This window comes from Euphorbia lathyris, chromosome 1, assembly GCF_963576675.1.
Source record: "Euphorbia lathyris chromosome 1, ddEupLath1.1, whole genome shotgun sequence".
Lineage (NCBI taxonomy): Eukaryota > Viridiplantae > Streptophyta > Magnoliopsida > Malpighiales > Euphorbiaceae > Euphorbia > Euphorbia lathyris.
The window spans coordinates 75639065-75663623 of record NC_088910.1 but is presented as its reverse complement, the minus strand read 5'-3'; the positions used below and the strand labels follow the sequence as shown (position 1 = coordinate 75663623).

At 38.4% G+C, this 24559-nt stretch overlaps 1 protein-coding gene across 5 annotated transcripts; it reads right to left on the bottom strand.

The window, feature by feature from the left end:
- Positions 1-3934: 3934 nt before the first annotated feature.
- Positions 3935-22776, bottom strand: LOC136202332 (bidirectional sugar transporter SWEET17-like). Of its 5 annotated transcripts, none has more exons than XM_065992899.1 (6): positions 22650-22776; positions 22523-22559; positions 22240-22450; positions 22000-22161; positions 4332-4451; positions 3935-4241 (listed from the first exon to the last, which is right to left on the bottom strand). In XM_065992899.1, the coding sequence occupies exons 1-6, from the start codon at positions 22681-22683 to the stop codon at positions 4215-4217; spliced, it is 591 nt and encodes a 196-aa protein (XP_065848971.1). In that variant the 5' UTR covers positions 22684-22776; the 3' UTR covers positions 3935-4214. The 5 variants fall into 5 exon arrangements, with proteins under 5 accessions (XP_065848971.1, XP_065848964.1, XP_065848986.1 ...); XM_065992892.1 differs by having other exon boundaries at positions 3939-4257; XM_065992914.1 differs by having other exon boundaries at positions 3940-4257; positions 22741-22761.
- Positions 22777-24559: the final 1783 nt, after the last annotated feature.

Here is a 24559-nt window from a genome sequence, read left to right as displayed (position 1 = left end):
ATAATAATGAAATAGACATACTCAATGAACATCAAATCATATATATCAACGATTTGAACTCAATTACATACAAACTATTACTCATAATCTGTATACACGAGTTTAATTCAATTTTTGAAACAAGTCAAAAATAAATAAATAAAAGCAACATATTCAATGTGAATTACATAAAGTTATTCTTCATTGCCCAAAAAAGAAATCCTTAAGTTTCTTGTTATCTGCATAGCAAAAATCAATCATTAATTAGACCAAATAATCTATAATTCCAAGGCAATTAACCCTGACATAGAAGTACACTCCATTGTTGCACCTTCAGCATGCCCTTTCACTTTTCCACCCTCAAACCATTATAAATAGAACGTATTTTTTACTTTGCTTTTTACTCTAATCCACAAGTCTGTCAACAAAAATCATACCTAATGTTTTCACTTGCTCTCATCTAAAGACGCATATGGTTGGACCTGCTCCAACTCGCTTAAGAGTCACCAATGTGGCTTGTTATCATTCAAGGTATCTATATTTACCTACTTATGATTCTTCCTGTTTATCTTCTTATTCCTCTATGATGCATGTAGGTCCTCTGGATGGAGACATTTTGAGGTGGCAATCAGGATGAGAGCCCCCAATACACCCCTATGAATGAGGTGTATTCGAACTACATATCTGATTCTCTATCCAGTTCCCATACAAACCACCAATTGTAATAACATAAAACTTATTAAGATATAAAACATATAGTACCATGCATATACACTAGTCAATTTATTCTCATTCTCAATTTTGGTTCAGGACTAGAATTTATCATCATAATATTGGTCCTGGGGGGATGATCGAACTTCCCTAGGTCGTTTCTTGCCCTTCCTATCCCACTGCCAGGTTAGATTTGCCACTAGTTTTTATCTATTTCTTTACTACATAATTATCCATGTTTATGTCTAATATATCTATGCATTTGTTAGTTAATATATCATATATATGCACTACCGATAGAGCCTCATGTTGAGGGTCTGTTTCCAAGGCAGTAAAAGTTTTTCTGAGCAATACAACAACACATGGCAGAATATGATGCAGCTGCATGAGATGGAGGGAAGAGTATGCAACAGGGGCATGATGTGCAAGAGGGAGAGCACTAAGCAGTTCCATAAATCGAAGATTAAGTTCCCCTTAGTTTTCAAGTGTGTGAGGCCTAACTTATAGATTTTTTATAATGCACAACTTAAACTTATTTTGAAATACAAATTTATATACTTCCTGATTTAAAGTAGACATGCCTATTTAAGTCAAAATAGGACATATAAAGTATTGAACAAACAAATGAACATCATTTATATAGGCAACCATATACCTAACATGTATTAAACAATATAACTCATGTTGCAGCATTTATGTTTTAGATATATTCAATGAACATCTAAAGTATAAAAGGATGTCAATTAGTTAATATATTTTTAAGTTAAAACAGAACATCAACTCATACCTTAATGGTAGAAATGATACCTTACAAACAAACAAGATCTCTAACAGTTAATTAATTCTTATGTATGTCTTGATAAAGCAATATAATAGAAGAACATAAAAAAAAGTAAGTTAAACAAGATCTCTAACAATTTCTTATATAGGCAACCATATACCTAACACACATCAAACAATATAACTCATGTTGCAACATTTATATTTTAGGTATACTCATGAACATCTGAAGTATAAGAAACCAACTAATTGACTTCCAATAAATATCATGAAGTAACTTCATCACAACCCTTTACTACATGTTGCATACACATACTCAATGAACATATAAAGTGTAAGAGCATGCTAATCAGTTCATACATATTCAAGTCAAAACAAAACACCAACCATACCTTAATGGTAGAAATGATACCTTATAAACAAACAAGATCTTGAACAAATTGTTATATAGGCAACTATACACCTAACACGCATAACTACTTAATTGAAAGCGGGTTAATGTAGAGGCTTTGTAAAGAAGCCTATTAATTGACTTCTAAAAAGTATCATGAAGCAACTTCATCACAATCCCTTACTACATATTACATACACATACTCAATAAACATATAAAGTATAAGAGCATGCCAATCAGTTCATATATATTCAAGTCAAAAACATAATATCAACCAATACCTTAATGGCAGAAATGATACCTTATAAGCAAACAAGATATTTAACAATTGCTTATATAGGCAATCATACACCTAACATGTATAACTACTTAATTGAAAGCATGTTGATGTAGAGGCTTTGTAAATAAGCATGTTAGTTGACTTCCAATAGTATCATGAAGCAACTTCATCACAACCCCTTACTACATACTTTATACACATACTCACTGAACATCTAAAATATAAGAGCATGATAATCAGTTCATACATACTCACAACCCATTACTGCACTTTTTCTCAAATAAGATAACAATCTAAATCACACATACTCAGTAAGTTAAAGAAATCTTCCTATGTTATACTCTTCAATCAATCTTCCCATATACACAAGCATTGTTAATATCCATGCAAATTCATAGGATTAGAGACTCAAATCAATTCATAATCCTTAATGTTAGTAATATTTGCAAATAAAAAGAACAAGATCTACTTATCTCAACATCACCCATAATAGAATCACGAAGTATATTGCCAATAACAAGAAATTTCAAGTGTATCTAAGAGAAAGGCTCACCTGTAACATGAATTGAAAATGCGAAATCAGTGTATGTAGCATAAATACACACCCTTTTCATTAGTAAATCTGACAATTAATATAGTGAAATCAGTGTATCTAAGAGAAAGACCCAAGCTTTTCATTGGTAAGTCTAACAATTAATACATCTTTATTCCAGCAGCTGAACGGCTACTGCAAGAGTAAATCTGATGATTATTACAGATTTGATCAGGAAAAGCTAGATTAGGGAACAATAAAACCCTAATACATCGAGGAAGAGAACAAATATAGCTTACCATTTCTATGTTTCGATTTCAGAAATAGAGATTTGCATGTAGAAAGCTAGCCAATGAGATGGCTGAGAGAGCTAAATCCTGAATCATCGAGCTGAAAACCTTCAAAATGACTGATTGAGCTCAAAACCCTAAACTCTATAGGTTTTGGTTTATATATGAGGTGAAATATTAGTGAAACGTTTGAGCATGTTAAATTTGGAATACGTTTTGGTCTGGCCACGTAACTTGTTTTATTTGCCGCTTTTCTGTTTTCAGACAACAACAACAGTTATATATACATTGTGTCATTTGATGATTATGTACATTTTTCGATTAAAATCGCGTGTTCTTGGGATGACAGACGCGTGTCATCGTAACGCCGCATGTGATTTGAGGTTGTTTGTATTTATGCTTCAGATGACATAAATTTATTATAGCGTCGCGAAAAACATCCAGACGATACGAAAACAAATATATGTCATATATCTTGTGTTATATGAAAGGGAAAATGGCATAGTGCTATTTTTCTCAACTGATATAAACCTAAAATATCTAGTATACTAAATACAAAGTCAAACAATAGGCTAATATAATTTTGCAATTGATAGAAAGCTCACTATCATCACCTAGGATATGGATCAAAGAGAGTTGGATAGAAAAATATCAAATTTCTTGCTTCTCTTGAGAACTAATAAGTGAAAATTCACCATAAACTCAAATAAAAATGTGGATTTGCTGAAATTTTGTGTTCTCTAATTTTGATATTTTAAAAAAAAATTAAATGAATTGTATCCACGGCCGTAGTTGAGAAATACATATACATTACCAGAAAAAAGCTTTGAAGAAACTTATCTTGCTCATTAAACCTGCTACCCCATTAAGTATTTAATTTAGGATGAAAAGCATTTATCATAGTCTCTACCTATATTTGTTGTTACTAAAATAGCAATTGATGCCTTAATTAATTAAGGTTATATTTGAGTGGTTAAGAGACGCAAGTCGCTTAAGTTAGAGATCATGTGTTCGAGTATTATACACAAAAAACTTTAATTGATGGAGGATCCACCTAAAGAAGCTCTGATGAGAATCAGACAAACTATCCCAATAAAAAGAAAATTGAAATTGCATTTTCCAAATGAAGCATATGAGAGAAACTCTGATACAATAAAATTAGAAGCTATTAATAGTATTTCAATCAGATAGTGGAAGAAGTGATTCTTTGTTGAGTGAGTTTGGTCCTTTATAATAAATTGCATACAAAATCATCTGAGTTGTTCCAAGACCAAATCCTGTCCCATTTGGTAACTGTAAAAATTGTGAATCAAATCATCTTAAGTTATATATAATTAAGTAAATTAACAATTAAAAATATTACTTACTCCAATGAACCAGTCTGCAGTAAGGATAGCATACAAACTCCAAACTCCACCATTGATGAATAGAAAAAATGACAGCAGGAATGGCATGTACTCCACGCTCTTTGTTCTTATCACTGTTTTCTGTTCATTTATTTTCATTTTTCTAATTAGTTTTTCCCTTCAACACTCTTAAATATTAATATAAAACTTATTATTCGAATCTTAACTATTAATTCTTTTTTTTTCAAATGGCTTGTTGATATTGTTCTACAGTTTCTAAGACCAAGTGGTCGAGATTTCATATCCTTGCAGCTTTATTTATATATTGATAGAATTTCAACTTATAGCAAGATGTGTTTGTGTTGTACATACTTTAAGTCCATGTAATGGAAATGTTGTTTGATGTTTGACAATTATATTGATTTTAATTTTCTAACTTTTACTTCTTTAAAATTCACTAGCACCCATGGTTATAGAAATTTTATGATACTTCGAAAATAATGCATCCGATCAATTATGATTCGAAGAGTTAATATTTGGTCCACTACTTATGTAATTATGTCCAATTTGTCGTTTATAGCCATTGCCTTTATGTTAATTTTAATACATTCATTTAGTTTTGTACATTAATCATTTCAATATTCGACCCTTGATGGCAGTTTCAGAATACACATCATTCCACAATTGGAGGATAATACATACAAATCACAATTGGAGGATATACTTAAGACTATGTTACATGTAAATGAAAAGTTTAAAGTTTATTTAAAATAAAATGAAAATGAGCACCGAAAAATGATATTTATAATAAAAAATAGAAATATGGGTAAAATGTGTGCATAATAAGTACAAAGGTATATTTATAAATTTTTAAAATTTATAAGAATTTATGTTTATATTTTATATATATACAAAAAAAATTAATACATATAAATCACATAATAGAGTGAAAAAAAGAAGTTTTTTTTATTTAAAATATCGTAGAAGATGACTTAGAATATATTAGAATTTACTAAATTTTACAACCTAGAGAACGAGGCGTAGATAATGCATGGGAATTTGAGTACTTGTTGACGCTCGGAAGCCATTGAGGAGGTGCAAAAAGATTTGTCCTTCTCAAACAAAAATATCGTATATCCAGTTCAAGTATAAAAGACTACGACCTTTTGTTACACCTACCTATGGTGTGATTGGTCACTCATAGCGTTTATGCGAGCAATTGTTCGTGGTAGATCTGAGCAGGAGAGAATATGGTGAGTGGTTGAAATCTTCGATGAGAAGGGAGAGGAGAATGTTTGTTCATGGTGTTTGAGAGAGTCCAACGAGATTGCATATGCCATTAATTAATGGCGGTTTTGGCAAACATATTTTTTCACCCCCAATTATGCAAAATCCTCAATCCCGTAACTAAAGGAGATAAAAGAGGAAAGTCTATTTTAACTAAACCTATGCAAATATCTAAGTCTATGTGCATAGGATCACGAAGTAATCCCCAATCAAAGCCTATCTTTTTTGAAAATGGAGGTGGGGACGATACAATTATGGCCTGAGAGGAAGATGCTAACCTAGATTTATTGGAAAAGAAAAAAGGAGGAGAGAGGGAGTTGACTCTAAAGCTGATCAAATTTCTAATATTCCTAAAGCTTCTTTCAAGGATAACATGGTGTGCATTAAAGTTGGTTCTTTTGAGGTAAGCAAGGATAAAAGAGTTTCCCCATGTTTTGATTCGGTGAGACCTGACACTCAGGTTCTCTAGGGATTATGAATTGCTTGAGTTGGAATTATCAAGGTTCGAGAATCCACGTGCAATTCATTCGTTGGACGAGCTCATTCGAGCTCAAAACCCCAATCTTGTGTTCTTGATAGAAACTTTAGTTGATAAGAACTAAATTAGGTTGCTCCACCGAAAGTTTGAGTATGATGGATTCTTTTGCAGTGGATTGTCGAGGTAGAAGTGGAGGCTTAACAATGTTGTGGAAGTCCAATAATGTGGTTACAGTGAGTGGTTTCTCTGATCATCACATTGATGTGTTGGTTTATGATACGATAGATGGTGACTGGTAGATGGTGGGTTTCTATGGGTTTGCAGATTGGGGTAAGCTCAAGGAGTCTTGGGCCTTAATTAGTTCATTTACATATCTCTCTACTCTTCCCTAGATCATCCTAGGGGACTCTAACTATATCCATAAGCAATAAGAGAATAAAGGGGGATGTCGTTCCCAAGTTTCTTGATGAACGCTTTTGATGATGTCCTTTCTATTAACCAGCTTATTGAGCTTAAGATGGAATGCTTTTTTACATGGAGCAGGGGCACAATTTTCGAGGTGCAAAAGAAGCTTGACAACTATTTTGTGATCAATTTTCAAATTATTGTTGTACTCATATTTTCTCTACCTATTCTGACAATATCCTAATTTTTTTTTATTATTGTTGCCAGAGTCCACAGTAGTCGTCACTGCATATTCAAGTTCGAGATGGCCTAGAATCGTGAGGAGGGTTTCTATTCATCGGTAAAGAAGTGTTGGGTGTCGAGAGGGAATGTTTATGTTACAATGAAACTCTCGGACCGTGTTGCTTCAATAGAATAGTGGGGGTCGATTTCAGAGCTCAGTTTACTCGGAAGATTGCAAGTTGTAAGAGAAAAATTGCTAATCTTTGTTAAGCATGCCACTGGTTCTATTGATCGCTTTTCGAAGCAAAACCTTGCCTCAATCACAAATTTGAAGTGGAAGAAATTTTCTTGAAGCATGCATTCTAAAGCCTGTTGGCTTATTGGTGGCAACAGTAATTCTAAGTTCTTTCATGCCTGTGTAAAATCAAGGAAGAAGGGTAATCAGTTCAGTTGGCTTCGTGATGCGGCTGGCAAAATTGATGAAGATAAGCAGGAGATGGGTAATATTATTTCTTCCTATTTTAAGGCTCTATTTACCCCTCCCTTATTGTTGACTCTTATGACTTGGTGGATGTTATGCATTGTGTTGTCTTTAATGAAGCTAATATGTTGCTAATTGCTCAGTTTGAGTTAGTTGAATTCAAAACTGTTGTTTTTTCCATGCAAGTTGATAAGGCTCTATGTCATGATGGACTCAATTCGATTTTTTTCACCATTACTAGGATTTGATTAGCTTGGATATTTCTAGTACTTGTAATGGTTGGTAATCTAGAGGCAAATTCTCTGTTAATTTGAATGATACTATCGTAGTGTTAATCCCTAAGTGTGATAACCCTGAGAATATGACTGCTTTGCGACCCATTTCTCTTTGTAATGTTCTGTATATGATTATTGCTAAAGTCTTAGCTAACTGCCTGAAGCTTATTCATTTAGATATTATCTCCAAGTCTCTATCTGTTTTGTTTTGGGTCGCTCTCTCGTTGATAATGTGCAAATTTCTTTTGAGTATCTACACTACATGAACAAGAAGAATATGGGAGGCAGAGTGAGTTTGCTTTAAATCTTGACATTAGCAAAGCGTATAATCATGTAGACTATGTTTTTTTAAAAAACATTTCTTATCTGTATAGGGTTTCATGATCGATGGATTGATTGGCTAATGCTTTGTATCACTACTATAGGGGCAATATGATTGATCCGATTAATCTAGGTAAGGGCCTAAGAAAAAGGGTCTTTTGTTGCCTTACCTCTTTATTTTATGCTTGGAGGTTCTATCTAGACTAATTCTCAAAGAAAAAATGGAAGGTTGTCATCATGGCTGCAAGGTTTGTAATGGTGACCCTAATGTTACCCATCTTGTTTTTGCTGATGACAACTTCATACTCTTTAGAACTAACTTAGAGGAGTGCAAAACTATTATGGATATCTTAGCTTTGTATGGTGAGGCTTCAGGCCAATCTATAAATCACAGTAAGTCTAGTATTTTCTTTAGTCCGAATGTACATTCGAATATCTGGTATCCCATTTGTTCTTTACTGGGTGTGTATTTCGCTTTGAATACTGGTCGCTATCTAGGTCTCCCTTCTTTTATAAGGAGATTAAAAAAGCATATCTACAGCTCTCTAAAAGATAAGACGCGAGCTCGATTTGGTAATTGGAGTTACTGGTTCCTCTCTAATGCAAGAAATGATGTGTTGTTAAAGTTAGTGGTTCAAGCTTTACCCACTTTTTGTATGAGCACTTCTCTTATTCCTTAATCTATTTATGAGGAGCTCCGACGTATGATGAACTTCTTCTGGTGGTGTTTGAAGGAGAATGGTAAGAAAAACATACACTAATTTAGTTATGTTAAACTAAGTAATCGGAAGAATAACAACTACAATCTCTCATTGCTCAGTAAATAAGGTTGGACTCTTATAATTATTCCTAATAGTTTGGTTAGTAGGATCTTCAAAGTTAAATACTTTTCGAACGATGCTGTCTTTTTCTCTGGATTAGGCACTAATCCTATTTAAATTTAAAGGAGTGTGTGGAGTTCTAAGGATGTTCTGTCAAGAGGGTTAAGGTGGAGAGTAGGTAATGGTTTGTTGATTGGGTTTTGGGAGGATTTGTGGTTAATTAAGGAGCGCGGTTTTATTGTTGATTCATTGTGTGTGGATGGGATGGAGAATTTGAAGGTGGAAGATCTTTTTATTCTAGGGATGAGGATGTGGGATAGAAGAAAGATCGAAGTTATTTTTCTTCTCCAAGAAGCTACTCTTATCTCTAATACAATTCTTCCTTACATGTCTTATGATGATTGTTAGGTTTGGCATTTTACTAAGAATGAGTGCTACAATTTAAAATCGAGCTACATGGTTCCAGAGGATGTGTGGAATTCTAAAGGTGTCATTGATGGGTGGGGTGGTTTATGGAACCTCTTACTTCCCCCGAAGATCAAACTTTTTCTTTGGAAGTTGTGCTCTAAAATTCTACCTACTCGTAATAGGCTCCGGAGGAAAGCATGTTTCAATTCTATTGATTGTTTATTCTATACTACTAACATTGAGCATGATTTTCCTCTTTCTTTTGGTTGCCTCCCTATTGTGGATTGATAGTTAGCATCAGGTTTGCAGGTTCCTAATTGCGAGTTTGAGGATGTAAAAGATTGGTTCCTTAATCTTTGTACGTTGTCATATGGCGAGATGGCTAAGAAGTGTGTAGTTGTTTTTTGGGTTATCTGGTTACGTTAAAATGCTCTATTGTGGGATGGAAATTATAGCTCGCTGCACATAATGATTGACTAGGTTAAGGCTTGGGTCTTAGAGTGGCACTAGGCTTAGCATAAGACTCCTCCTAATGACCAATCTCCTTCTATCATTGCCCCTGCTCGTTGTCTCCTCTTGCGGAGGGATCTGTAAAATGCAATGTAGACGCAGTTATCTTCCACGATGCTTCAAAGAGTGGTGCAAGTGCAGTGATTTCCCGCAATGATGGAAGCTTTATTGCGCTGCTTAGTTCCTGTTATAGTGGGTTTGTCGAAGTGAAACTAGCAAACGTAGTAGCTCTTCGTCAAACATTACATTGGGTCACTTAACTTGACTTGCATGATGTGTAGTTTGAATCAGATGCAAAATTTCTAGTAGATTGCATCACCTCCTCCATGCAGGATTTAACTGAATTTGGTAGTATTATTCAAGACTATAGGACCTGCGTATGCATAGACCATATTTCTCAATGTTTTTTTGTTCATAGATTAGCGAATGTGGTTTTTCATTGTATTGCTCGTAGTGCTCTTTCTAATGTTGACCATTTTATTTCGTTTTCTATTCATAGTTGGTTAACTCGTACTTTGTCTAAGGATGACTTTTCTGAATAAAGCTCTTTATTAAAAAAAATTCCAATTATTCTTAAATTGTGAGTTGGAAACGTAAAATACTTTAAAGTCAATTTTTGTATAAAATAGTTTACAGTTGTTTAAATAATAGGGAAAAGTACAAAAATAAACTTTGTGATTACAACTGTTTTCAATCGCAACCCATGTGGTTTAATTTTTTTTTTAAATAGTATCATGTACTTCAATCCGTTAACAAACATAGGCATTCCTGTCTAACAATGTTAAAAATGCTGAGGTGGCAGTCAGAGTCAAAATTTCTTAGCGGTAATTTTGTCATTCTCTCTTGATAACTTGTTGGATCCGATTTGATGATCTCCGCCGTAGTTACCTGCAAAACAGAACCGGAGACAGGATCTCCGGGAAAACTCTCCGACGATCAAGTCAGTTTTTGTAGGAGGGTTGGTAAATTGGCAATAGTATTGTGGGAAAAAATGTGAATGTACCTTTCCCCCTTTGGCCTTGGGGCTTTTTATAAGTGTTCTTAAGTAACCGCCGAGGGCGGTTACCCCTTCCAGGCCATGTTCCGATGGCGGTTACTCCTTTTTAGGAGATGCCCCCACTCGTGGCTTTCGTGGCAACAAACGTGGTATCGTTTGTCCTGAGTGGGAGTTTTAGTGCTCCATTTAGGAATTCGGGGCGGTTACTCACTTCACCCGCTTCCTCTATTCGGGTCCCATCCCATCTTAGACCATGGATCTAAGTATGGGCTTGGCCCGTGTAATGAATTCGGCCCGGTTTGGCTTCGCGGGTCATCACATGCCTCCCCCTTAGTTTGGCAAGAGCCCTTTAGGGTCTTTTTTTATAGGAGACTCTTCGTTTTTGTCTGGATTTTCAAAATTCAAAAATTGTGACTTTCCCTTTCCCGTCGTTTCTTTTCCGGCATCCACCTTTTGCGTCGTTTCTCTTCCGGCATCAACCTTTTTGCGTCCGTTCTTCTCTCTGTCGTCTTTCATATGTAAGTGTTCCTTTCTAGAATTTGTACCTCGCTCGATTCTTTACTTCTGTTCATTTTCCTTCATCAATATGTCGAACCCTGACCTCGACTTCGCACCATTCGACGAAAATTACGTCCGCGAGGTCTCCCATGAGGTCGAGGAGATGGTTGATGAAGCTTCAACCAGCTCTCCTGGGTCTGATTCTCATCCCGCCGACTTCCTCCACCTGGTGAATACAACCGATGAGGGCCTAGGTTTTGACCCTAAAAAGTTGATTCCGCCACCTGTCCCAACCCCCCATTTATTACCGAAGAAGGACAGGTCGGGAAGTCTAGTTTGTCAAGAGACAATTGACGATTTGCGGGAGCAGTATCCTTGGCTCCAAGGCCTCGAAACCCTTATTCCTGGGGAGGATAAAGGACCGGGCGACTACCCAAAGGGGTATTTTACCATTTTCGTCGCCCAGATCATCTGCGGCTTCACGTATCCGCTGGCGGATGAGGTTGCCTCCGTACTTGGCGGTTACGAAATCGCACCCGGTCAGTTGCATCCCAATGGATGGGCCGATTTAACTCTGGACAAATTTCTGGCGGATTGTCTGGAGGTTCCCTTCTCGCTCAAAATTTTCTCCAAGCTTCATCATTTCAAAAGTTCGGCGGGGTATTTTACTTTCATCCGTCAGAGCGGTTACTATGGTTTTGACGAGAAGCTGAACAAAATCCGCGAGTGGGACCGATCTTATTTCTTCATCAAGTTTCACGAAGGGAATCCGAACTTCCTTCGCCGTTGGGGCCGACCAAATGTAAAGAGTTTGAACTTCGGTTACCCCAGCAAGGAAGAATCCGCTGTGATCAATTTTTTGAAGGGTACTCCTCCCTTTGTATGGACGTATGATCAGACTTTCCACATGCTAAGGAGCCGAGTGGCGATTGCCTATCGCGAGGGGGATCACGTTGTCTATATCCCTTATCGCGTTTTTGTACAAGGTACTTTTTATTTCCAAGTTGATGATTTCTTTTAACCCTTTGCAGGGGTGATCCTTTATCTCAAATCGCTGCAGATCGGGAGGCTAAAGCCCTAGCGAGAAGGAAGAGGCGAATGGAGGGAAACACTTCAGTCGCAGGGGCGAATTCTCCCGGAGGGGCGATTACTTCTATCAAGGCGGCTTCTCCCGCAAGGGCCTCCGTTTCACAAGGTCCAGCTTCTGCTTCCGAGGACCTTCCCTTAACTAGGAAGCGGAAGAATATTGCGGATACAGAGTCTTCTCGCCCCAGAAAGAAAAACGCTTCTGTGTCCCTCACTGTTGGCGGTACACCTGTATCCGCCTCGTCCAAAGGAAAAAGCAGTACACCAATCCACGAGGTATATTGATCTATTCCCCTTTTTTATGTTGTTAATTTTTCCTTATGAGTTATCTGCTGTTCTCCTGATCTTTCTCCTTATGCATTCGCAGCCAATTCCCGATATCAGCGGGTGGTGGACTAGGACCTTTGGCATGGCTGTGAGCTTCTCGTGTAGGGACATTGTTTCTTCCATATGCAATGTCCTTGGGCGGCTCCCCTCTGCTTCCCGCGTGCGAGAGCAGGTGCCGCTTCCTACTGCTATGGAGGGGATTGAGAAGCGGGCCATAGAGGTATGTTGTTACTCGTGATATTCTCTTTCAAGGATCTTGCATTTGTAGTAACCGCACATTTCTATCCGCTCTTATTATCTGCGAATCGTCTTTTATGCAGATTATTAACTTCGCGGAGGGTGCTCTCCTAAGGGACGCTGAACGCGCTAAAGAGTTGGAGAACCTTGGTACTGAATTGGCGACTCAAAAGTCGCTTTATGATGATGTCCAAAGGAAGGTAAAGGCTCTTGAAGGCGCTTGTCAGAAGGTTATGAGCGAGAAGGAGGAAGCTCTCAGATCCCTCCAGGCTAAGTCCGACGAGCTGCAAAAGGTCCTTGATGATCTAAATTCATCCAAGGAGGCTCTGGAGATGCAAAAGAAGAAAGCTGAGGAGATTCTAGCCGAAGATGGTGCTCGCATCTATTGGTATGGGGAGCGAATTCATGCTGCTTATGAGCATGGGCATCCAGATCGAGTACTTAGCCGCCCCAAGGTTCCCATCCCCGAAAAGGATCTAACTGAGAAGTGGGACAAGCTGGAAGCCGAGGATGCTGATATGGATGAGGTACTCTTCTTAGATTGGCAGAGTTTTCAGAACCCTCCAATTAGCTGAGAGATCCCTACTCAGAACGCGGAAAAAGAGGCACCACAAGACCTTTCTCAGCCTGAGCAAGAGGTACCGCCCTCTGAAGCGGTTACTGATTCGAGGGTTGAGGATTCGCTTGAAGCAGATCCGCCCACTGGAGGAGATGAGGGAGCCGCTGAAGGCGAGGAGGGCCATAGGGGTGAAGGAGAGGAAGCTGTAGCATAGTTTGATTTATATCTGGACTGTTGTATGTAACAAACTGCCCGTATATATATATGTTCTTTTACTTGCCGCTTTACCTATACGTGCGATTATTGCTTTATTCCTTATTGCCCTTTGTTTTCATACGTGACCCTTGCCCTTTTGCCGACTCCATATTTGTATTTCCTCGTAGTTTAGTTTCGTTTCCACTAGGGTGGCCAGACCCTTTTTGCAATTTTTTGAGTACTCGTTAATTCGCTTAATTTTATGCCTTATCTTATAATTTTTCTTTCGAAAATAATATAATCATAAGGTTAATCATAAGGTTTTACGAGTGATGCGTAATCATGCATCCGCCTTTCTTTAAGAGGCAACACATTTATGTGTTTTTAAGTTCAACCATAAGGTTTTTGCGAGTGATGCGTAATCATGCATCCGCCTTTCTTAATAGGCAACACATTTATGTGTTTTTAAATTCAACTATAAGGTTTTTGCGCGATTTACCCGCCTTTTATTTGTAGATAACACACTGAAGTGGTTGTCCTAAAAAGGATCCGCACTCAAACGCCGTATGCAACAATTGAATATCTTTATTGATAAAAGAAAAGACTTTTTGTTACATTGGTATATGAAATGTGCGGGATCAAAGCCTCATTAAAACCTTTTATCAGAAAACCCAGTGGGAAAAAACTCATAAAAGGAAAAAGAGTACTCGTCATTTCCCTGAACTACCCGGCCCGTTTATATAGGCGCAGATTTTCTAGATTCCAGGTGCGCGGGAGCTTTTTTCCGCTCATTTCTTCTATTTCAAAAGTTGATGGTCCCAGCTTCTTGGATACTCTGTATGGTCCGATCCAGTTGACGCCTAATTTGCCTTTGCCATCTCTGGATTGTATTTTGTCCGCTTTTTTCAAGACCAAGTCGTTCTCGTTGATTATCACTTTTCGCACCCTTCTGTCATGATATTTCTTGATTCTATTGCGGTACATTGCCATTCGCATGTAAGCTTTTTCTCTTCGTTCTTCAACAGAATCCAATGCATCTCTAATGTTGATGGGATTTTGTGTGTCGCAATAATAAATTATTCGATCTGTAGGCGACTTGATTTCAACAGGTAGGACTGCTTCGGCTCCATAAACCAGCGAGAAAGGTGTTTCGCCAGTTGCTGCTTTTACAGAAGTTCTGTATGCCCATAACATATGGGGTATCTCATCCGCCCAACCTGTTTTTTTATCACCTAGCCGCTTCTTGATACCTTGAATCATGGCCCTGTTGGTAACCTCTGTCATACCATTCGATTGGGGATGGTTTACGGAAGAAAAATGATTCTTGATCCCCATGCTTTCGCAGTATGCTTTGAACTTGACACAGTTGAACTGGGTGCCGTTGTCAGTTATAAGCTTTTACGGGATTCCAAATCGCATGATAATGTTCTCTCGTAAGAACTCGATCATTCGTTCAGGTGTTTGAGCGGTTACTGCCTCCGCTTCTACCCATTTGCTGAAGTGGTCAACTGCGACTACCAAGTACTTCCTTTTCTTTGTCGGTTCTGGGAATGGACCCACTATATCGATTCCCCATGTTGCGAATGGCCATGCCGTCATTATAGAGATTTGTTCGGCTCCGGGAACGTGTTTTTCATTCGCATGGATTTAACAGCTGTGACATTCCGCTACCATCTTCTGGGAATCCTCCATCACCTTTGGCCAATAGTATCCCATTAACTTGACTTTTCTTGCCAACGCCGCGGATGCTTCATGTGCGCCGCACATTCCTTCATGGAGTTCTCGCAGTACGTAGTCTCCTTCATTGCGGCTAACACATTTCAACCATGGACACGTATATGATTTTCGATACAAAGTTCCATCTCGAATTGAGTATCTCGCTGATTGTCCAATTAGCTTTCTGGCTAGGCTTTTGTCATCTGGCAAATCTCCCTGCTCCAGATATTGGCGGATAGGTATCCGCCAATCTTCATCATCTTCCAGCTCTTCAATGACCATAATCTGATCGACTTCAAATGCCGGTGCAGATCTTATCTCCAAATTGCATGCTTTTTGATTCCATGGTTCTCTACTCGCCGCTGCTTTTGCCAGTTCATCAGCCTTTGTGTTTTGGCCTCTTGGAACATGCACCATTTCCCAGACGACTCCCTTGTGTGTTAACTCCTGCGTCAATCTGCCGACTATCTGATAGTATTTGACCAGATCTTCTTGTTTCACCAGATAGTTTTTTGTGATCTGATTTATCATGAGTTTAGAATCGCTGTAGATCACCACTCTTTCTGGCGTAAGTTCATTAAGCAGCTTCAATCCGCATATCATTGCTTCGTACTCTGCGGCATTATTGGTAGTTTTGAAAGTTAACTTTGCCGCATAGTACATGCGAATAACCTCCGGGCCTTTGATGACGACTCCCAGTCCTGCCCCATCTGTGGATAATGCCCCATCTGTGAACATGCTCCACTCTTCTTTTTGTGCCTTTGGACGTTCATCTTCATCCCACGTGAATTCATTCACGAAATCGGCAAGTACTTGACCCTTTAGTGCTGGTCTTCCTTCGTAGCGAATATCGAATTCCCCCAGGCGAATTGACCATTCCATTAATCGGCCGGATGCGTCAGGTTTCTGCAGTACCTTCCGCATTGGAATTCCGGTTCTCACAATGATAGTATGCGCCTGAAAGTATGGTTTTAGCCTAGCCGCCGTGGTTATCACCGCGAGAGCCATTTTGTCCAACTTCGAATACCGAAGTTCTGCATCCTTCAAGACCTTGCGCACATAGTACACTGGATATTGTTGGCCCTCTTCTTCTCGCACCATCACAGTGCATATCGCCATACTGGTGACGGATACGTAAAGAAATAAATCTTCTCCGTCCTCCGGCCTGCTCATTAAGGGCGGATAGCATAGCAGTCGCTTTATACCCTCAAATGCCTCTTGACAATCCGGCGTCCATTCAAAGGACTTAGATTTTTTGATGGCATTGTAGAAAGGTAGACATCTTCTAGCCGAGCATGATATGAATCGCCCTAATGCCACCAACCGCCCATTTAGTCTTTGAACTTCTCTTACGTTCCTCGGAGTTTTCATCTCCATTACTGCTTTAACCTTCTCAGGATTCGCCTCAACTCCCTTGCCACTAACAATGAAACCCAGGAATTTTCCTGCCCTTGCTCCGAACGTGCATTTTTCTGGGTTCAACTTGAGGCCATATTTGATTAGCACTTCCAGGATTTCTTTGATATCCTGCGGGTGGTCTCGCATCTTCTTGCTTTTGATGATCATGTCATCTACGTAGATTGAGAAGTTCTCGCCTGACTTGTCTGAAAATATCTTGTTCATCATCCTCTGGTACGTTGCTCCTGCGTTTTTCAATCCGAAGGGCATCACCTTGAAGCAATAAGTCGCCTGATGAGTTATGAATGATGTTTTGATTTCATCCGCCTTCTCCATGGGTATCTGGTGGTACCTGGATTTCACGTCGGTGAACGATAAAGCTTCAAATCCTGCAGTTCCATCTACCAATATATCAATGTTAGGTAGCGGATACATATCCTTCGGACAAGCTTTATTCAGATCCTTGAAGTCGACACACATTCTGTACGTTCCATTTGGCTTTTTGACTAGCACCACATTGGCTAGCCACTCCGGATAGGTGAATTCTCGAATTGCATCTGATTTTAGCAAATCCGCCACAGCTTTTTCAATCGCCTTCTGCCGCTCTGGAGCGTGTCCTCTCTTTTTCTGTCGCACTGGGGTTGCACCTTTGTCCACATTCAAACGATGGGTTGCTATATCTGGACTTATTCCTTTCAGCACTTCATTCGGAGCGGCGAATGCCGACTCGCATTGGATCAACACCTCGGTAATGGCTTTCTTCGTTTCCTCGGGGAGTCCTGCCGCTATTCGTACATTCTTGTCATTTGAGATGGCGAATAGTTCTGTTTCTCCTAATGCTTCTGCCGGCAACTTCTCATCAACTTTATCCTCTTCACCTGGCTTTGGTTCAAGTGACAACGTATAGGCCTGTTGAGATACAAGTTGATCACCTTCAACTATGACTCGCCCTTGGTGTGTTGGCAAATGTAACGTCAAGTGCTTCATTGAGATGAGCGATTCCGTTTCCGATAGGAACGGACGCCCCAGAATTATGTTGTAGGCCAACGAGAGATCAACAATTGCGAATTCTAGATCACCTCGCCATTTTAGATTCTTATCGCCCATTTCTGCTTCCAACACCACTTGTCCACTTGTTTGAGACGATTGACCTCCAAAACCAGTTACATCCATGAATGTATGTTCCACTCGCTCGTCATTAATTCCCAACTTGTTGAATGCAGTCCGAGTAATAACATTACAAGAACTGCCAGTATCAATAAGGACCCGCTTGACGTCCCATCCTTCTACAGCCATCGTAATCACCAAAGCATCCGCATGCGGCTCCGTGATTCGCGCAAATGAGTAATTGAGGGCATCCCCCCTATGCGTGTTGCTTTTTCGCTGTTCACGGCGAGCCCTTTTTGTTGGCAGCTCATAGATCCCGCCAGCTATCATGTTTATCACCCCTTTCTTCTGTTTCTTTTCGGGCCTTGCTTCTCCTTCATGTGGGAGCGTTGTTTTCTCATCAATCGTTTCTTTTCTTACGAATTGGCCTAGCTTGCCCCTCTCAATCAGCTTTTCTATTTCCTTCTTCAGTTCATAGCAATCGTTCGTGTCATGGCCGTTCAATCTGTGGAACCTGCAATATTTGTTAGGATATCGCCCCAAACTAGTTCGGCCTTTCGCCTCGGGGAACCGCACATCCTTCTTCAGGGGGCTCTTTTCGATCCAAAGTAACACCTCCTGGCGAGTCGTATTCAATGGTGTTTGATATCCTCCCCCTTGAAAGGAGCGATCGCCCCTGCGAACAAAATTACCCTTGGACTGGGTCTGGCGTCGATTGTCCGAAGTGGATCTAGCAACATCTCTCTCTCTCCGGGTTTGAGCTCTATGTTCTCTGTTGACATCGTCCACTTCCATGAATTCCTTTGCTATCTTCATGAGTTCGGCCACTGTGCGCGACTTGTTGCGGATGATTTCCTCCCGCATGCTCCAATCCGTGGTTCCATCCGCCATGATGTTGCGGATGCTCACGATATCCGGGTTCTGGAACCACACCAGAATATCGTTGAATGCGACAACAAATTCCCTTAGGGAATTATAGTTCCTCTGTTTGATCTCCTTCAGCTGCCTATCCGTCACATCTGCCGCTTTACAGCCCACGAACTTGGCACAGAAATCACGACTATATTGATTCCAGTTGTGAATAGATTCAGCAGGTAAAGACCGAAACCAATCAGATGCCGCTCCGCCCAAAGTGGTCGAGAATAATCTGCAAATTATACTTTCACTCGCTCCCGCAACATCCATTAATTCTCTGTAGTTCCTGACATGAGCCTCAGGATCAGAATTAGGATCCCCATAGTATTTAGGTATCGTCGGGGCCTTTATCCTGTGATCTGGTATAAATTCTCGCAACGACGGAGCAAAAGGCGAATCACTCTGCACCTCTGCTCGCGCCCTAGGCGTGTACCCCATTCGCTCCATCATGTTCCGTAGTTGATCTTCCAACTCAAGATTGGGTATTCGCCGAACTTCTTCCATCCGCTGCTGGTGAACTCTAGGTGGCATCCACCCGCCAATTGATGTTGAGATTTGTTCTCGCCGTGGTTCTAGCCGTCGTCCGGTTATAGGGTCAAAGTTCCAGGTGTGCTCCTGCCCAAACGTATTCGCCCCAGACGCCATTAATTCTGAATGCCCGTTAACCAAGGGTTCCGTGTGTTGTAGTGGAAGGATTCCTGGCATTCCCGATGTCGGTTGGGATGTTTGCCAGGTCGGATGGATCGTCATACTAGGATCGTGGTACGAGTAGTTGCTTGGATGGCTGCGTGGGTTCATGCGACTACTCTGACCTATCTGGGTTAGCTCTCGAGATGGCTGCGGAAGCGCAGATATGGCGGCAGTAGTCGATGGTTGTGTGGAGACAACAACAGGTTGTTGAGGAGCAGCCGCCACGGCGGTATTATGATCGGCCATTGCGGTTAACAAACTAATCATTCGATCCCCCGCCGCTTGGCTCATATTTGAAGCCAAAACTTGTCCTGCCATTTGTACGAAATCGCTATTGGACATCTCCATTTCATTTTGCACTTGAACCTCCAATAAGGGACTCAATTGTCCCGAAGGGCTTGACGAGCTGGGCACCACAGGCTGCGTACTTGCAGGTTGCGAATTCGCAATCCGTGGACCTCTTGAGTTCATACTAGTGGATCTGGTTGTAACGCCGGTCGTTCGTGATGGGTCTGACATGTTCTTTGTGTACCTTTAACCAAATGTTGGTAAAAAAAGTCCACGCTCACCGCACCAATGATAACTTGCTGGATCCGATTTGATGATCTCCGCCGTAGTTACCTGCAAAACAGAACCGGAGACAGGATCTCCGGGAAAACTCTCCGACGATCAAGTCAGTTTTTGTAGGAGGGTTGGTAAATTGGCAATAGTATTGTGGGAAAAAATGTGAATGTACCTTTCCCCCTTTGGCCTTGGGGCTTTTTATAAGTGTTCTTAAGTAACCGCCGAGGACGGTTACCCCTTCCAGGCCATGTTCCGAGGGCGGTTACTCCTTTTTAGGAGATGCCCCCACTCGTGGCTTTCGTGGCAACAAACGTGGTATCGTTTGTCCTGAGTGGGAGTTTTAGTGCTCCATTTAGGAATTCGGGACGGTTACTCACTTCACCCGCTTCCTCTATTCGGGTCCCATCCCATCTTAGACCATGGATCTAAGTATGGGCTGGGCCCGTGTAATGAATTCGACCCGGTTTGGCTTCGCGGGTCATCATCTCTCTTCTCATTTGTTCTTTCTTCTCTCCTCTATCACCCTCACCATGTCAACTGAAACATATCTCTGTCCTCGTCCGGAGCATAGAACCATTCTCTGAATATCTTCTTCCCAGCCATGACTCGTCCAAGTACACTGAGCAAAAGTGGTAAACCACCACATTTAGCCTCCAAAATTTCAGTAATCATGTAAACATAAGACTTCTGAGTTATGATGAATCAGCAAATTTATCATTCCCAACCTTATTCCAGAACAATTATCAAGCATCTTCTGTCGAGAGCTTCTTCAATGTCAACATGGGTGGAGCATACATGTTTTTTGCTACAGTCTTGGATCGGGTTGTGAATATTGACTTGGATCCATTCTTTTTATACTTTTCCCCAAATGGAATGCCGATTCCTTGTAGATCCACTTCCAAGTCCCATAAAGCATCTAAAAATAGTACAAATTTCTATCGGCTAGTCATTTCATCGAGCATCGAGTGGGCCTTTTTGCTAAAGCTGGTAAATTGAGGAAGAAGAAGACAACTGGTATCCATCACCAAGCTCCAAGCTTGATGCATCAACGAATCTAGCCCAACCAATAACATTTTAAATTGAGGAAGAAGAATATAACTAGTATGATATGGAATTGCAAAGGTAGGATGAGAAGGAAGGAATGATTTGAATCCGAAAGGAAAAGAGAGAGACCTGTAAATTGTTGATTCTCCAAAAAAAAAAATCTGCAATTTTTTTTATCTAAAGGGAAAAGAGAGGGACTTGAGAAGTGAGTTTTGCTTAATAGAGTTAACCGACGAAGAAAATGAACGGAGAAGAACAGAGAAGATGAATGGAGAAGTCGAAGACGAACACAGAACATGAAGAAATCGGTATAAAATTATGAACATTTTTAAATAAAATATAAATTAAATGATAAAAATGTCCTTTTGACCAATTAACTTTCACTACCACCTTAGCATTTTTAACACTGTTAACGGATTGAGTACATGGTACCATTTTGAAAATTTGTAAACTGCATAGGTTGCGATTGAAAACAAGTATAACCACAAGGTTTATTTTTGTACGTTTCCCTAAATAATAGGTATCTTAAAAGCTAAATGGCAAATTAAAATACATAGATCTTATATCGAAGTATAAAAGTCAAAATAAAGAATTGTGCCGAAATTTTGAACTTTCATCGTTTGGTTTAAAAGATTATGATATTATAATAAAAAAACTAATTGATGGCTTAAAAGTTTGAGCTAATAGGTAAATTCATAAATAACTTATAGGTTTAATATATCATTTGTTAATGAATTTGTTTAAAAAGTTTGATTGACCCTTTATACTTTTGAAATTTTCGAATAGCCCACTTAACGTTTTTAAAATGTTTCAATAGCCCGTTAGTTAAGTAATTACTCGGTTGTAAGAAAGTAAGTTACACGTGCTTTGAAAAAGTAAAACGATCAAGATCGAGATGTGATGTGATGTTCTAATCTATTATGTGAATTATGTAATAACATTTTAAAACGCGTGCAATACATTTTATTTTTTTTACAATTGAGTGATTAATTGATTACATTATAAGAACATTTTAAACAAGTCGAATCAGCTATTTGGGACAGTTTGAAAGTTCAGAAGAGCAATTAATGTTTTTAAAAAATGGGTAAGCCTAATTTTTTGTATGGCAATTTATAGGATATGAAAAGAAAAAAGAATAGGGAAGTTACCATAGCTGAAAGAGGTGAACCATATGCAGCCATACTGAAGCAAACACAGAAGAAACCAGCAATATCTATCTGTGCTTTTCTTTTGAACAACAGTTGAGCCACTAGTGTTACTGCTGCTGGAAATGCCACATCCAATGCCCCAAATAACATGCCAGTTCTAGCCTACTTAATTACATATTATTAGTTACTTATCAAAATTAATAATGAAAAGGAGAGAGAAAAGAGAGAGTACCCACACACCCTCAATGTAGGAGAAGCATAAATTAGGAAAAGGATGATGAAAATAATCTCACAAAGAGCACCAAAGGCATTAACAGTAGCCACAAGAGTACTATTAGGCTTCAGAATTCCATAGTATACCCAAAAATATGCATTTATGAACTTGCATATGTATGGCATGCTTTCAAATTCTTCTGTTGATCTATTCACCACTATTCTCCAAAATGTTTTACTGTCATATCATAATTAATAAATTTCAAGCTATTAAACTAATACTAGTAAATACAACAAGAATTAAACTTACATAGGAGCAAGATAGACTAGTCCTGTAGTGATGTTGCCTGCCCATAACATAAAATAAAAATACAATATTACAACTAATTAAGCTTTTCAAGGAAATAGTACAAAATGAAGTTTAAATAAAAGAATACCAACTAGTCCAAAAGTGGTAATTAAGGCAGCCATGGATCAGATCAATATGAATGAGTTTTCTTCAGGAAAGGAAATGGATGATGAACTCACCTTTAGCTTTTATTTAATATAAAAAGAAAGCTCAACTGTCAATAATAAATACATACAAAAAAAAAGTAGCTGGACTTTTATAATAAAAACTTAGCTTATTATTTTATTATTATTAATATTTTTAATATATGTGATCATTATTATTTTTTTGACTAACATTACATTTAAGTGGTCTTATTCAAATTTATTATTATTATTATTATTATTAAGTTGGTAGTTATCTAGTAACCTGATTTATTATTATTCTTATGAATAAGTTTGTTAGCTATCAGAAAGGCCAAAACTCAGAACCTCTCATCCTCTTTTTCATTATTTTCTTATTCTTTTTCGATTTTATTTTGCACCATTACTCCATATTCCGACGACTCCTTAAAATGAAAATTATACCATTAAATTCTTTGTTTCGTGAGAAACATTTTAAGATCATTATTAATATTTTTCTGAGTAAAAAATATAGTGACCGGAACGGGTGCTTTTTACCGGTAAAATATTAGATCCCGACATTTTAGACGGTTTTAGTTGTGAAATGGGTGTACTTTTGGACTCCCCTGATCGTTGGCTATCTCGTGATAGTCTCGGTTCGCGATTCCGACATCTCCGGCAAACTATACACATAATTTCAAAAATTCAGACGAAACAAATTCATATAAATCAAAATCAACTATACATTACTTCATTATTGAGTCAATAATGTCATAATGTAAATAATTAATAGTAATCATGAATATACACAGACATGATTAATTAGTACTAATCATATACATACACAAAATGTTTTTATATGTATATATATATAGGAGAGGGCTCTTGTGAGAACCCTTTCTTAGGTGAGAACCACTCAAAACTACGTAGTTTTGAGTGTAAAAATTAAATAAAAAACGCTGATGCTGCTGGGGTTTGAACCCTGGCCTCCTCACTTACACTTCACACTCCTTACCACTGAGCCATTTGCTTTTCTTATATATTATGTTGCGCACTACTTAATATACCAATGCCCTTGTAGCTTCTATTGTTTAATATTTGATGCATGCACTTATTAATATTGAGAGAAATGTCTCGACCTGAGCCAACCAATGAGGGTGAAAGGGGAAGGTAAAGACATGCTTAAATGTGCATAATAATAAATTATTAATAGAAAAAAAAGAAATTTACATAATAATGAATTATTAATAGAAAGAAAATGTCCATAATAATGAATTATTAATAGAAAAAAATCCAAAAACATGCTCCAATTTCTTATTTATTTAATTCCTTTATATTTTTGTAATTTATGTTATATAAGAAAATATATTTTTTTAAACATACGTTAGAACATATATTTTAACTTTTAAAACACGAACTATGAAGTTTAGAACGTACGACATATTTTTTAGAACATACGTTATGTTTTTTAGAACATGTGTTATGTTTTTTCGAACATGAGTTATAAATTATATTATAGAACAAATGAAAAAACGATCCAGATATCTACTGATTTTTTAGAACGTTATACTTAATTTTTAGAACACAAACTATATATTTTTTAAAACATACGTTATAACATATATTTTAACTTTTAAAACACGAACTATGAAGTTAGAACGTACGACATATTTTTAGAACATACGTTATGTTTTTTAGAACACGTGTTATGTTTTTTCGAACATGAGTTATAAATTATATTATAGAACAAGTGAAAAAACGATCCAGATATCTACTGCTTTTTTTAGAAAATTATACTTAATTTTTGGAACACAAACTATAAACTTTAGAACATATGTTATGTTATTTAGAATGTGGGTTTTTTTTTGAACAAAAAAATGGCCCATATATTTACTAT

What these genes read in the sequence shown, in the direction of transcription:
- LOC136202332 (XM_065992892.1), bottom strand. Translation starts at nt 22,683, where the DNA reads ATGGCTGCCTTAATTACCACTTTTGGACTAGTTG. An exon ending in TACCACTTTTGGACTAGTTG is followed by an intron (nt 22,560 to 22,649) that starts GTATTCTTTTAT and finishes TGTTATGGGCAG; the next exon opens with GCAACATCACTACAGGACTA. An exon ending in GTTCACCTCTTTCAGCTATG is followed by an intron (nt 4,452 to 21,999) that starts GTAACTTCCCTA and finishes ATAAATGAACAG; the next exon opens with AAAACAGTGATAAGAACAAA.